This window comes from Trichomycterus rosablanca, chromosome 18 (genome assembly GCF_030014385.1).
Source record: "Trichomycterus rosablanca isolate fTriRos1 chromosome 18, fTriRos1.hap1, whole genome shotgun sequence".
Classification (NCBI taxonomy): domain Eukaryota; kingdom Metazoa; phylum Chordata; class Actinopteri; order Siluriformes; family Trichomycteridae; genus Trichomycterus; species Trichomycterus rosablanca.
Window position 1 is genome coordinate 29,006,430 of NC_086005.1, and position 12,500 is coordinate 29,018,929.

General features: G+C 50.1%; 1 protein-coding gene across 1 annotated transcript in view; it reads left to right on the forward strand.

Annotated features, from left to right (window-relative positions):
* The window catches only part of ryr1a (ryanodine receptor 1a (skeletal)), a 60,270-nt gene that overhangs the window by 29,592 nt on the left and 18,178 nt on the right, over nt 1-12,500 (forward strand). The window contains exons 64-80 of the mRNA XM_063013809.1: nt 97-157; nt 253-379; nt 1,489-1,600; nt 1,907-1,988; nt 2,065-2,195; nt 2,332-2,652; nt 3,303-3,543; nt 3,644-3,731; nt 4,529-4,621; nt 7,865-8,035; nt 8,180-8,239; nt 8,349-8,483; nt 9,074-9,186; nt 9,267-9,363; nt 9,475-9,581; nt 9,744-9,795; nt 10,355-10,429. Of these exons, the coding sequence (XP_062869879.1) occupies nt 97-157; nt 253-379; nt 1,489-1,600; nt 1,907-1,988; nt 2,065-2,195; nt 2,332-2,652; nt 3,303-3,543; nt 3,644-3,731; nt 4,529-4,621; nt 7,865-8,035; nt 8,180-8,239; nt 8,349-8,483; nt 9,074-9,186; nt 9,267-9,363; nt 9,475-9,581; nt 9,744-9,795; nt 10,355-10,429 (2,066 nt within the window). The remainder of the gene's footprint in view (nt 1-96; nt 158-252; nt 380-1,488; nt 1,601-1,906; nt 1,989-2,064; nt 2,196-2,331; nt 2,653-3,302; nt 3,544-3,643; nt 3,732-4,528; nt 4,622-7,864; nt 8,036-8,179; nt 8,240-8,348; nt 8,484-9,073; nt 9,187-9,266; nt 9,364-9,474; nt 9,582-9,743; nt 9,796-10,354; nt 10,430-12,500) is intronic.

Below are 12,500 nucleotides of genomic sequence, written 5' to 3' on the forward strand. Positions count from 1 at the left end.
GAGGATTTGAACTCACAACCTTCTGGTCACTACTTCTTACAGTAGTTTAGGTGGAAGGGTATGAGTTTGAATCTCACTAAGATAAATGTGCTGTAGGTACGGACGCTCCCGCCATCGTCAACTGTCTCCACATCCTCGCCCGCTCTCTGGATGCCAGGTCTGTTATTATTAATCATTTTTAATGTGGACACGCCCGTGTGGAAGCGGGTGGAAGGTTCCTGACCGCCGCGGTTCTGCTCCCGTCTCCTGCAGGACGGTGATGAAGTCCGGACCCGAGATCGTGAAGGCGGGGTTACGCTCGTTCTTCGAGAGCGCGGCCGACGACATCGAGAAGATGGTGGAGAACCTCAAACTGGGCAAAGTGTCCAAGGGGAACCAGGTACCGGTGGTGCTACCTCACGCTCTACCTCACGCTCTACCTCACGCCTCACGCTCTACCTCACGCTCTACCTCACGCCTCACGCTCTACCTCACGCCTCACGCTCTACCTCACGCCTCACGCTCTACCTCACGCTCTACCTCACGCCTCACGCTCTACCTCACGCCTCACGCTCTACCTCACGCCTCACGCTCTACCTCACGCCTCACGCTCTACCTCACGCTCTACCTCACGCCTCACGCTCTACCTCACGCTCTACCTCACGCCTCACGCTCTACCTCACGCTCTACCTCACGCTCTACCTCACGCCTCACGCTCTACCTCACGCCTCACGCTCTACCTCACGCTCTACCTCACGCTCTACCTCACGCCTCACGCTCTACCTCACGCCTCACGCTCTACCTCACGCTCTACCTCACGCTCTACCTCACGCCTCACGCTCTACCTCACGCCTCACGCTCTACCTCACGCTCTACCTCACGCCTCACGCTCTACCTCACGCTCTACCTCACGCCTCACACTCTACCTCACGCTCTACCTCACGCTCTACCTCACGCTCTACCTCACGCCTCACGCTCTACCTCACGCTCTACCTCACGCTCTACCTCACGCCTCACGCTCTGCCTCACGCTCTACCTCACGCTCTACCTCACGCCTCACGCTCTACCTCACGCTCTACCTCACGCCTCACGCTCTACCTCACGCTCTACCTCACGCTCTACCTCACGCCTCACGCTCTACCTCACGCTCTACCTCACGCCTCACGCTCTACCTCACGCTCTACCTCACGCTCTACCTCACGCCTCACGCTCTACCTCACGCCTCACGCTCTACCTCACGCTCTACCTCACGCCTCACGCTCTACCTCACGCTCTACCTCACGCCTCACGCTCTACCTCACGCTCTACCTCACGCTCTACCTCACGCTCTACCTCACGCCTCATGCTCTACCTCACGCTCTACCTCACGCTCTGCCTCACGCTCTACCTCACGCCTCACGCTCTACCTCACGCTCTACCTCACGTTTATCACTGTGCACCGTGTGCTGGACTCTCTCTGTACAGGTCGGAGGTGGATCTGTTCTAATCCCTCTGTGCTTGTGTGTTTAGCCGGTGAAGGGCGTGTCCCAGAACATTAACTACACCACCGTGGCCCTGCTGCCCGTCCTCACCTCACTGTTCGATCACATCGCCCAGCACCAGTTTGGAGACGACGTCATCCGTAAGTCCTGCTCACACATCACCACCCACACCGCCGACACCCACCGTCTTCTGACCCGCACCACCACACCGGTGTTTCAGTCTGATGTGATGGTTTGGTGTGTTGGTCCTGTGTGATGGTACAGTGTGATGGTACAGTGTGATTGTTTAATTTAATGTTTTGGTGTGGTGGTCCAGTGTGATGGTTTGGTGTTATTGTTGGGTGTGATAATTTGGTGTGATGGTCAGTGTGATGGTCCGGTGAGATGGTCAGTGTGATGGTCCAGCAGGACTCATGACTTGTTGTTCTTGTGTGTGTGTGGTTCAGTGGATGACCTGCAGATGTCCTGCTACAGAATCATGTGCAGCATCTACTCACTGGGCACCGTCAAAACTCCTCACGCTGAAAGGTGAGTGTGTGTGTGTGTGTGTGTGTGTGAGTGTGTGAGTGTGTTGCTGAACCGTGTTGTGTTTGGTTCTGGTCAGACACCGTCCGGCTCTGGGAGAGTGTTTGGCACACTTGGCGGCGGCGATGCCCGTGGCGTACCTGGAGCCTCACCTGAACGAGTACAACGCTTTCTCAGTCTACACCACCAAAACCCCCCGAGAGAGAGCCAGTGAGTTCCGATTCATCCCCTCTTCTCTATTGTTTATATGCTCTGCGGTCAGGGCGTGGCAGTTTGAGCGGATGATGGGTGAATGTGGGCGTGGTCCACCTGCACTGTAACTGTAACCCGCGTCCCTTTGTTTCAGTCCTCGGGCTGCCGAACGAGGTGCAGCAGTTGTGTTTGGACATCCCGGAGCTGGACGTGTTGATGAGAGAGATCGGGCACCTGGCCGAGTCGGGCGCCCGCTACACCGAGATGCCCCATGTGATCGAGATCACGCTGCCCATGCTGTGTAACTACCTGCCCCGCTGGTGGGAGAGGGGGGTGGAAAACTACCCCGAGCTGGAGGGTAAACTCTGCACGGACGTCACCTCGGATCAACTCAACCAGCTCCTGGGCAGCATCATGAAGATCGTCATCAACAACCTGGGCATCGACGAGGCGCCCTGGATGAAGAGACTGGCAGGTGAGCAGATCCGGAGGTCCAGGGTTCGTATCTCAGCGGTGCTGTCATAATTGGCTGATCCCGGAGGGGGCAGGTGCCAAAACAGCCTAACAATTGTGGGGTGCGCTTCTCAGTGCAGGTCACAGGCCTGCATAAAAATAAGAGGGTTATAATAGGATGGGCATCTGACGTAAAAATTGTGCCAAGTCTGGCTGTGGCAACACCAATTACTGACTGGCACTGGTCAACGGTTAACCAACAAGCACACAGCGTCCAATCAGATCACATGGCGCCCAGGTGGAGCAGCATGAGCTCACCAGCTCTGTTACCATTCGGCTGGGCGCCCCCTAGTGGGTACGATTGGCAGTGCAGACAGTACAGTGGACAAAACCAGCCACTAATCTGCTGGGTGGGAAAAGACGGGACTTAAAAGTGGGCGTGGTCTTGGATGCTGTGTAAGGACCCTGGTTAGTAGGCTGAGGCGCCTGTACAGAAGTGGAGGAACGTGGAGATCAGAGCGTGACTCTCCGCGTGTGAGACCGACCTCACGCACCGATCCACTGAAGTACGGGGGGATAAGAAGGTGTCGGTGGAGCACGGGCGTGTCGGAGGGGGGCGTGTCGGGAGAATAAACCCGTGTGTGTGTTGAACATGTGTGTGTGTGTGTGCAGTGTTCTCTCAGCCCATCGTGAGCAGAGCGAAGCCTGAGATGTTGAAGTCTCACTTCATCCCCACCATGGAGAAGCTGAAGAAGCGCACGGCGAAGGTGGTGGCCGAGGAGGAGCACCTGCGCATGGAGGGGAAGAGCGAGGGCGACGAGGAGGAGGGCACCATACGGGACGAGTTCGCCGTGCTGTGCAGGGACCTGTACGCCCTGTACCCGCTGCTCATCCGCTACATCGACAACAACAGGTACGCGTCCCAGAATACACCAGGAGGGTTCAGCTCAGGTTTACACCCATCATCATCATCATCATCACTGTGTGTGTGTGTGTGTGTGTGTGTGTGTTAGGGCGAGGTGGCTGACCTGCCCCGACCCCGATGCTGAGGAGCTGTTCCGCATGGTGGGCGAGGTCTTCATCTTCTGGTCCAAATCACATGTAAGAATAAAGCCGCCTGTCTGGGGGGGGCGGTCGGGCGGTGTAGTGGTGAAATATTTACATTTACATCTGCGGCGTTTAGCGGACGCTTTTATCTGAAGTGAATTACATATACGACAGTTTGAACAGTTGAGGGTTAGGGGCCTTTGTCAGGGGCCTTTGTCAGGGGCCCAATAGTGGGTGGTGATTGGGCTTGAACTGGCAACCTTCTGATTACTGGTCCAAGACTCTAATATTCATTTTCAGCATTTATCAGACGCTTACAGTACTGTGACAGTATACAGTCTTAGCAATTGAAGGTTAAGGGCCTTGCTCAAGGGCCCAACAGTGGCAACCTGGCAGTGGTTCTGATCACCGGACCAGTACCTTAACCACTAGGCTACGGCTTTAATCACTGAGCTATCACTGCCCAGACATCCTGCACACCACCACAGTTTTGGAGTTCTAGTCTCAGCTCTGCTATCAGCCGGACGGGCTCTAAACAGACGTGATTGGCTGAATGTGTGAAGGTGGGCGGGCTGAAGTGATTCCTCATTACTGCTGTTGCTCCCTCTGCTGGCCGATCGAGGCGCTGCACTGAGACGGTGAATAATGTAGAGCAGTGCGTGACTCTGTACGTGATCCTGATCCCTGTGTGAACCCACAGCGGAGGAGATACAGCTGGGGAACTGGATACGACTAAATTGGGAGAAAACGGGAGAATACAGAAAGGGAATTTATAATGAGACTGCAGGGAGTTTGGTACGCTCTGTTCTGATGGTTTTATTAATCCGGTCGGTTCTTTGTTCTTTGTGCAGAACTTCAAGCGTGAGGAGCAAAACTTTGTGGTGCTGAACGAAATCAACAACATGTCCTTCCTCACCGCCGACAGCAAGAGCAAGATGAGCAAGGTGAGCTAACCAATCAACCTCGATAAAGCGGGTTCGGTCCTGATTCACATCGATGTGATGGAAAGATCAAAGAAAGATCAAAGAAAAACACTTGTTTTAGATCTTTGTGATTACAGATGATCATTTTCACACATTCGTTACAGCTCACAGCGTCTGATTATAATCTAGACACGCCTTTATACTTTATGTAATGATGAACTGTGAAACACAGTGAAGGTAGCACTGATGTACAACAGTAAGATGCTGGACAGAACACCGACCAGCTTCATACTCACTCACTGTCTTAACCGCTTATCCAGTTAGGGTTGCGGGGGGGGGGGGTGTTGGAGCCTTTCCCAGCTTTTCAATGGGCGCAAGGCACACAGTAACACCCTGGACGGGGCGCCAGTCCATCACAGGGCACACACACACACACATTCACCTATAGGGCAATTCAGTGTCTCCAATTAACCTGACTCCGGAGGAAACCCACGCAGACACGGGGAGAACATGCAAACCGCCCCACCTGGGGATCGAACCCAGGACCTTCTTGCTATGAGGTGTCAGTGCTACCCACCGAGCCTCTGTGGCGCCCCAAAACTTCATACTGACACTGTGAATACTTTAAATGGTTCATTCTGATTTTTAAATATAGGTGGGTGGGTGTGGGAGTGGGGGGTGTTAGCACACATGCTGCACTACATGATTTACACTATGATTTAACTCTTTTCCTGTATAATTATCACTATTAAATTATTTAATTTATGTTTTGTTTTAATGAATAACATTAACATGACTCCTGCAGTGAAGACTCCTCATGTTGTAGCTGGTCTGAAGGTGAAGTACAGGTACGGTATGTTCCCGGTGTTCCCGGTACAGGAGAACCGGAGCGTTCCCGTCTAAGGTTCCTGGTGTAGCTCAGGGTTTGATGTTTGGTGTTCCCGTCCGTGTCTGTGAACCCGTCTGTTGATTTCTGTCTCTCTCTGGTTGTTTTTGTCTCTCCGTGTGGACCCTGCGGTGCTTTCTAGGCCGGCGACGCTGAGGTTAGATTCTCTTTCTGCACGCCGCATGGGAACCCCGCCCTGCCGGGGGATTTTCTTTATTATTATTCTGTTAACCCCCAGCACACTGGCACAAAAATATGACAGAAATTTGAAACGAGCCCTGCCAGTGTGGGACGTGTGGGGGTCCGAGTGTTGTAGTCGAGTGCTTTTCGGTCAGGATGGGGATCTTTAGCAGCACAAACACGATCGTTTTCTTTATTTTTTGGGATTTCTGGCTGGTCGAGACGTAATTCAAACCCAGGTTGGTCAGATTTTTCAACTGCAGTATCGCCCTCTTTGCCACAAGGGGGCGATGTTTTGTTCAGACTCCTTGTTTTGTCCTCCCCCGTTCTAACGATGATAATAATAAAAGCTTTAATCTCCCGTAACTGCAGATTTTTGTCTCCCCCCTCATCCCCATCCTTCCCCTTTTAACCCATGAGCCCTGACGCAATCACGAGGAACTGATTGAAATGGGATTGTGGAAGAAAAGGGTCGATTTTTTTTTTTTTTTTTAGCTTCCTACTAATGAACTCTCCCTCGCACCGTCCCTGTAGAAGCGCTCGTTATTTACGTTCCTCAAAACACCCCAAAAAACGACAAACCCGACAGAAACAGTCTGTGCGGACGCAAGAGCAGAGAAACGAAATCGTGAAAGCGTTCAGACGGCCGATCAGCGAGAGCTGTGTGAGAGGTAAGCTGAGCTCTCGCTGATCGGCCGTCTGAACGCTTTCACGATTCCGTTTCTCTGCTCTTGCGTCCGCACAGACTATTTCTATAGGGTGGAAGGTTGCTCCTGTCCACTAGGGGGCGCACCATGGGCTTTATCTCCCTCATAAATCTTTCCTTCAGTCAGATCAACGTTGGATTCTCTCCACACCTTCTCTTGGTCCTTCGACTTCAGCGTCTGTGACTTATTTTGCTTGTAATTCTGTTGCAAAGTCATCAGCTAGAATTATAAAATGATAAAATAATAAAGCGCCCCCTAGTGGACAGGAGCATTTCCGGTCTGAGCGACCCTCAAATGCAGTATTTTTTAAATGACATAGCCACCCGATATAAAAACATCTTGATCATTATTGGTCATGGTGTTGATTATTTACATGGTTCCTATAATAATGAGAATCCCAGAATTCCAGATTTAATAGAGGACAGAAGTGCTCAGTGTTAAATTTACATTCCCACACTGTAAATTTCCCTCATTATTTATCAGATTTTCTGCCTCAGACCTCCTGCATGCACAGTTTTGTTGTTGTGTGATGATTGGTGCTGATTTACTGCACGTCTGCACGTTTCCCTGCATGAATATTTACCGTGGTGCTGTAGTACACGTGTGCATGTTTCCTTTATTCTGTAAGATTAAATAACGTATATAAATATAAAGGTTTCTGTCCTTCACGTCTTCTGGAATCGTTTCTCCTCCCTCTTATTAATCTCCCTGATTATTAAAACACTAAAACTGCCCCGGAATGAGGGTCAGCGGAGGGAAAGAACTGGTGGCCGCGTGTGGTCACTTATACGTCTGACCCTGAATGTACAGAACAGCCTATAAATCATTTCTGTACTGGTCATATATATTTATCAGTGCTGTTTTATTTTATAAACACAGAATTATCTGGAGAGTGTGGAGTTTTATATTTGAATCTAATAATTTAGACACTTTATTTTTATATTTTTTATTTTTTACAGCAGGTAGTTTCAATATGATTAATTATTATAACATCATGTTTTCGTACATTTACTTTTACATCTCTATGAGTGCAGGCACCTGGTTCAGCCAGCAGAGGTCGCAGTTGTACAGCGGCAGTGAAGCTCATTTGACCTCTATTTGCCAGGCACGGTCAGTTGCGTCTGTTTGGCTGCCCGGCTTTGTCGATAGCACCTACTAGGATTTGAACTTGAGGGCTTGAGATCTCGCCCATCTTACTTTCTGTAACATTAAATACTGGATCAGAACCAGTTCAGTTTTGCACCTTAGAAAACCTGTGAAATAGTAATAGTAATAATATGTTTTGGGATAATTACCCCCTTTATTTACCCCCGGGGGTCGATGGGATCAGGGGGATCTTCTGCGGTTGCTTGGTTATTCGGTTGTGTTCCGGTGATGTTCCTGGCGAGTCTTTGTGCCGTTTGTGGTCACCCCTCGTATCCTGGACTGGAGTTCTACCCCCTGTGTGTGTGTGTGTGTGTGTATGTGGTGTAATTGTGATGTGGTTCTCAGGGTGGAGGTTCGGATGTGGAACGCACCAAGAAGAAGAGGAGGGGCGACCGTTACTCGGTGCAGACCTCGCTGATCGTGGCCGCTCTGAAGAAGATGCTTCCCATCGGACTGAACATGTGCTCGCCCGCCGACCAGGAGCTCATCAACCTCGCCAAGATCCGCTACTCTCTGGTACGAGGGGACCCCGCCCATCTTTTCCCACTCAGAGATGCTAGCAGAATATGGAACGCCACCTGAGTGCCTGTTGTTATTTTACTGGATCTCACACAGCGATACGAAGCTGATTAATTATTTATTATTATTTTCGTCTGACAGAAAGACACGGATGAGGAGGTGAGGGAGTTCCTGCAGAACAACCTGCATCTCCAGGGGAAGGTACGTCCACGTCTCACCACCATCTCACCACCATCTCACCACCGTCACCAGACTCAGGGGTGGTACAGGTCGTGGGTTCGAGTCCCGTCTCTCTCTGTGTGTGTTGTAGGTGGAGAACCCGTCGATGCGATGGCAGATGGCTCTGTATAAGATGATGGCGGGGAAGGCCGAGGACGCCGACGCTCCTGAGAAAGTGGTGAAGCGAGTGCAGGAGGTTTCAGCCGTTCTGTATCACCTGGAGGTGGTGAGCACGACCTCACACAGCACAGTTCTGATCCTGAACCCCCAACGTACACACGCTCGGCTTATCGATCAATACCAATTATTAATCTATCAATATTTCTCTTTGATCTCTCTGTCTGATCTTCTCTCTTTGATCTCTCTCTGATCTCTGTCTGATCTTCAGTATCAATTATTAATCTCCCAATTTAGTCGTATCTAATTCCCAAATGTGAATCTGCTGAAAATCCAAATTATTTATTTATTTATTTGAATTTGCCCCCCTGTACTGCTGCAGACCTCCACTCCTGACCGAGGAGGGTCGTAATTAAGACACGCCCCCTCCGACACATGTGCAGCACCAACCGCTTCTTTTCACCTGCACTGGGCAGGTTTATACACGCACTGATCTCCATGATCCCTCGTCTCTGTGCAGCACTGTCGATCAGCCAGAAGAGGGCGTAACAGCAGCAGTTATGAGGAGGTGATAACTCCGGCAGAGAGGATTCCTCATGACTGCAGCAGTTACGCCCTCTGCTGGCTGATGGATGGCGCTGCACAGAGACCCTCAGATGAGCCGCACTGAGCCGTGACATGTTTGTGTTTGTTTATCAGACCGAACATCCGTTCAAATCTAAGAAGATGGTCTGGCACAAGCTGCTGTCCAAACAGAGGCGGCGGGCGGTGGTGGCCTGCTTCAGGATGACCCCGCTCTACAACCTGCCCAGGTCAGGCCTCCCGTCAGCTCACATCGTTAATACCACGGTTAATTAAACCCACCCGGGCTAATCAGTGTCGCCCCCCACAGGCACCGCGCTTCCAACATGTTCCTGGACGGGTACAAGCGGAACTGGCTCCGGACCGAGGGGCTCTCGTTCGAGGACAGAATGATCGACGATTTATCAGTGAGTCCCAAAATCACCCTGATCTCTAAATCTACCTTACAGGGGAATGTTGTGGGTATACAATCACTGACTGTAGCACACGTGTTATACTTGTTGTTGTTTCTGATGCAGAAAGCGCTGGAGGAAGAGGAGGAGGAAGAGGAGGAGAAGGAGTCGAAGCCCGATCCTCTTCATCAGCTCATCCTTCACTTCAGCCGCACCGCTCTCACCGAGAAAAGGTTCGAATCCCCCGCCGCTGAACCCCCGCCGCCGCCGCTCATATATACACACATATATCACAGTACTGCAGCGCACCGGCCACTTTATTAGGAACACTGACGGTACCAGTGTATCTTACCTGGGTGGGTTCAGCTCGCTCACTGAGTGTTTTCTGTTTACAGTAAACTGGACGTGGATTACCTGTACATGGCGTACGCTGACATCATGGCAATGGTGGGTACGACCACGCCCAGCGTTCTTCACATCGTTCTGTAGTTTATTCTCCTACAGGTGGACCGGGGTTCAGGTGGATCCTACAGGTGGACCGGGGTTCAGGTGGATCCTACAGGTGGATCCTACAGGTGGACCGGGGTTCAGGTGGATCCTACAGGTGGACCGGGGTTCAGGTGGATCCTACAGGTGGACCGGGGTTCAGGTGGCTCGTGTTCCTTATTTTGTTCGATTTTATAGCCAGCGGACCATCAGCGCTTTCTGGACCACCAGCAGCTCTTCAGCCTGGACGCCAAACCCAGATTCACGTGGTCATAATGTTTGGACAGAACTTTTCCTTGCGAGTAGTTTCATGTTCCTTGGAGGACACGTCTCTGAGGAACCTGACCTGGACCTGACCATCAGACCAGCACCTCCCAGTGAACCTGGACCAGCTGTGTTTGTGAATGGGATGATGTTGTAATTAAGCGTCCACATACTTTTGTTCTTTATCAGATATAGCTTTGTGGTGAGAGGTTCCCACAGTCCAGAATAAATTCCATCCTGATGTCTTGTGTTGTAGAGTTGCCACATTGATGAGGAGGATGAGGGTGGGGATGAAGATCAGGAGGGTGATGAAGAGGAGATGTCATTTGAGGTGCGACAGTCAGAGCTGGTAGGAGTAACCGAGGGAGGGAACACACGGCAGCGGTAGAGTCCAGAGTCATCTTCATCTTCATCTTCATCATCATCACGACTGCACTTCCTGTTTACCTTTCTACAGCACATCACTCATCCACCCGTCTCACCTTAACCTGTCTCACCTCCATCTACTGCTGCATGATCCCTCCTGTCTGATCTTCTCTTCTCTGTTTGATCTCTGTCTGATCTTCTCTCTTTGATCTTCTCTGTCTGATCCTCTCTTTGATCCTCTCTTTGATCCTCTCTTTGATCCTCTCTTTGATCCTCTCTTTGATCTTCTCTGCCTGATCTGTGTGTGTGTGTGTGTGTGATAGATCTGACTTTTCACCCCTTTGCTTGGTTGCTTCTTGATGCTCGTGTGTGTGTGTGTGTGTGTGTATCTGTGTATGATCGTCTCATAAAAATCGTATCACGTACGGAGACCCCCCACTTCCCCCCTCACCTGCCCCCCGAGTAATAAATACCACCACCCATGAGTGTTGTGTCCCTGTAGAACATTTAACCAGACGTTATCTGCACTGATTAGTCTGTGAAACCCCAATAATACGGATCACACAGTATATGGGTCGGGCTCTAATACACTCCTGATTACTAAACATCCTTCAGTGTGTGCTTGGATTAACTCACACTGAGTGTGTTCTGCCCCCCCCCCCCCCCCCCACACACACGCATGCACACACACACACACACGCATCATACACGCTTACACAACACACACGCATCATACAACTATTCACCCATGCACAGCAACAACACACACACACACACACTAGCATGTAGGTCAGGCATACGTGGGGTGGGGGGAGATGGGGGGTGGGGGGTGCTGCTGCTCTGGGGTGGGGGCGGGGGGGGGGGGTGTCTATAAGTTTATTTGGAACATTCTAATTTCAAATAAACACCCAGAGTAAGTGTTACTAAATATAATCTATAACTTTATATAACTGCTACAGAGCTCAACTACATGTGAGTGAGTGAGTGATTATGAATGGATGAATGAGTGATTAACATGTGAGTGAATGAATGAATGATTGAGTGAGTGAGTGAATGATGTGTGTAGGAGAAGGAGTTTGAGTTAATGTGAGTGTGTGTGTGAGTGAATGATGTATTATTATACCTGAGTGTGTGTGTGTGTGTGTGTGTGTGTGTGTGTGTGTGTGTGTGTGTGTGTGTGTGTGTGTGTGTGAATGAGTGAATGATGTATTATTATACCTGAGTGTGTGTGTGTGTGTGTGTGTGTGTGTGTGTGTGTGTGTGTGTGTGTGAATGATGTATTATTATACCTGAGTGTGTGTGTGTGTGTGTGTGTGTGTGTGTGTGTGTGTGTGTGTGTGTGTGTGTGTGTGTGTGTGAATGAGTGAATGATGTATTATTATACCTGAGTGTGTGTGTGTGTGTGTGTGTGTGTGTGTGTGTGTGTGTGTGTGTGAATGATGTATTATTATACCTGAGTGTGTGTGTGTGTGTGTGTGTGTGTGTGTGTGTGTGTGTGTGTGTGTGTGTGTGAATGAGTGAATGATGTATTATTATACCTGAGTGTGTGTGTGTGTGTGTGTGTGTGTGTGTGTGTGTGTGTGTGTGTGTGTGTGTGAATGAGTGAATGAGTGAATGATGTATTATTATACCTGAGTGTGTGTGTGTGTGTGTGTGTGTGTGTGTGTGTGTGTGTGTGTGTGAATGAGTGAATGATGTATTATTATACCTGAGTGTGTGTGTGTGTGTGTGTGTGTGTGTGTGTGTGTGAATGATGTATTATTATACCTGAGTGTGTGTGTGTGTGTGTGTGTGTGTGTGTGTGTGTGTGTGTGTGTGTGAATGAGTGAATGATGTATTATTATACCTGAGTGTGTGTGTGTGTGTGTGTGTGTGTGTGTGTGTGTGTGTGTGTGTGTGTGTGTGTGTGTGTGTGAATGATGTATTATTATACCTGAGTGTGTGTGTGTGAATGATGTATTATTATACCTGAGTGTGTGTGTGTGTGTGTGTGTGTGTGTGTGTGTGTGTGTGTGTGTGTGTGTGTGTGTGTGAAT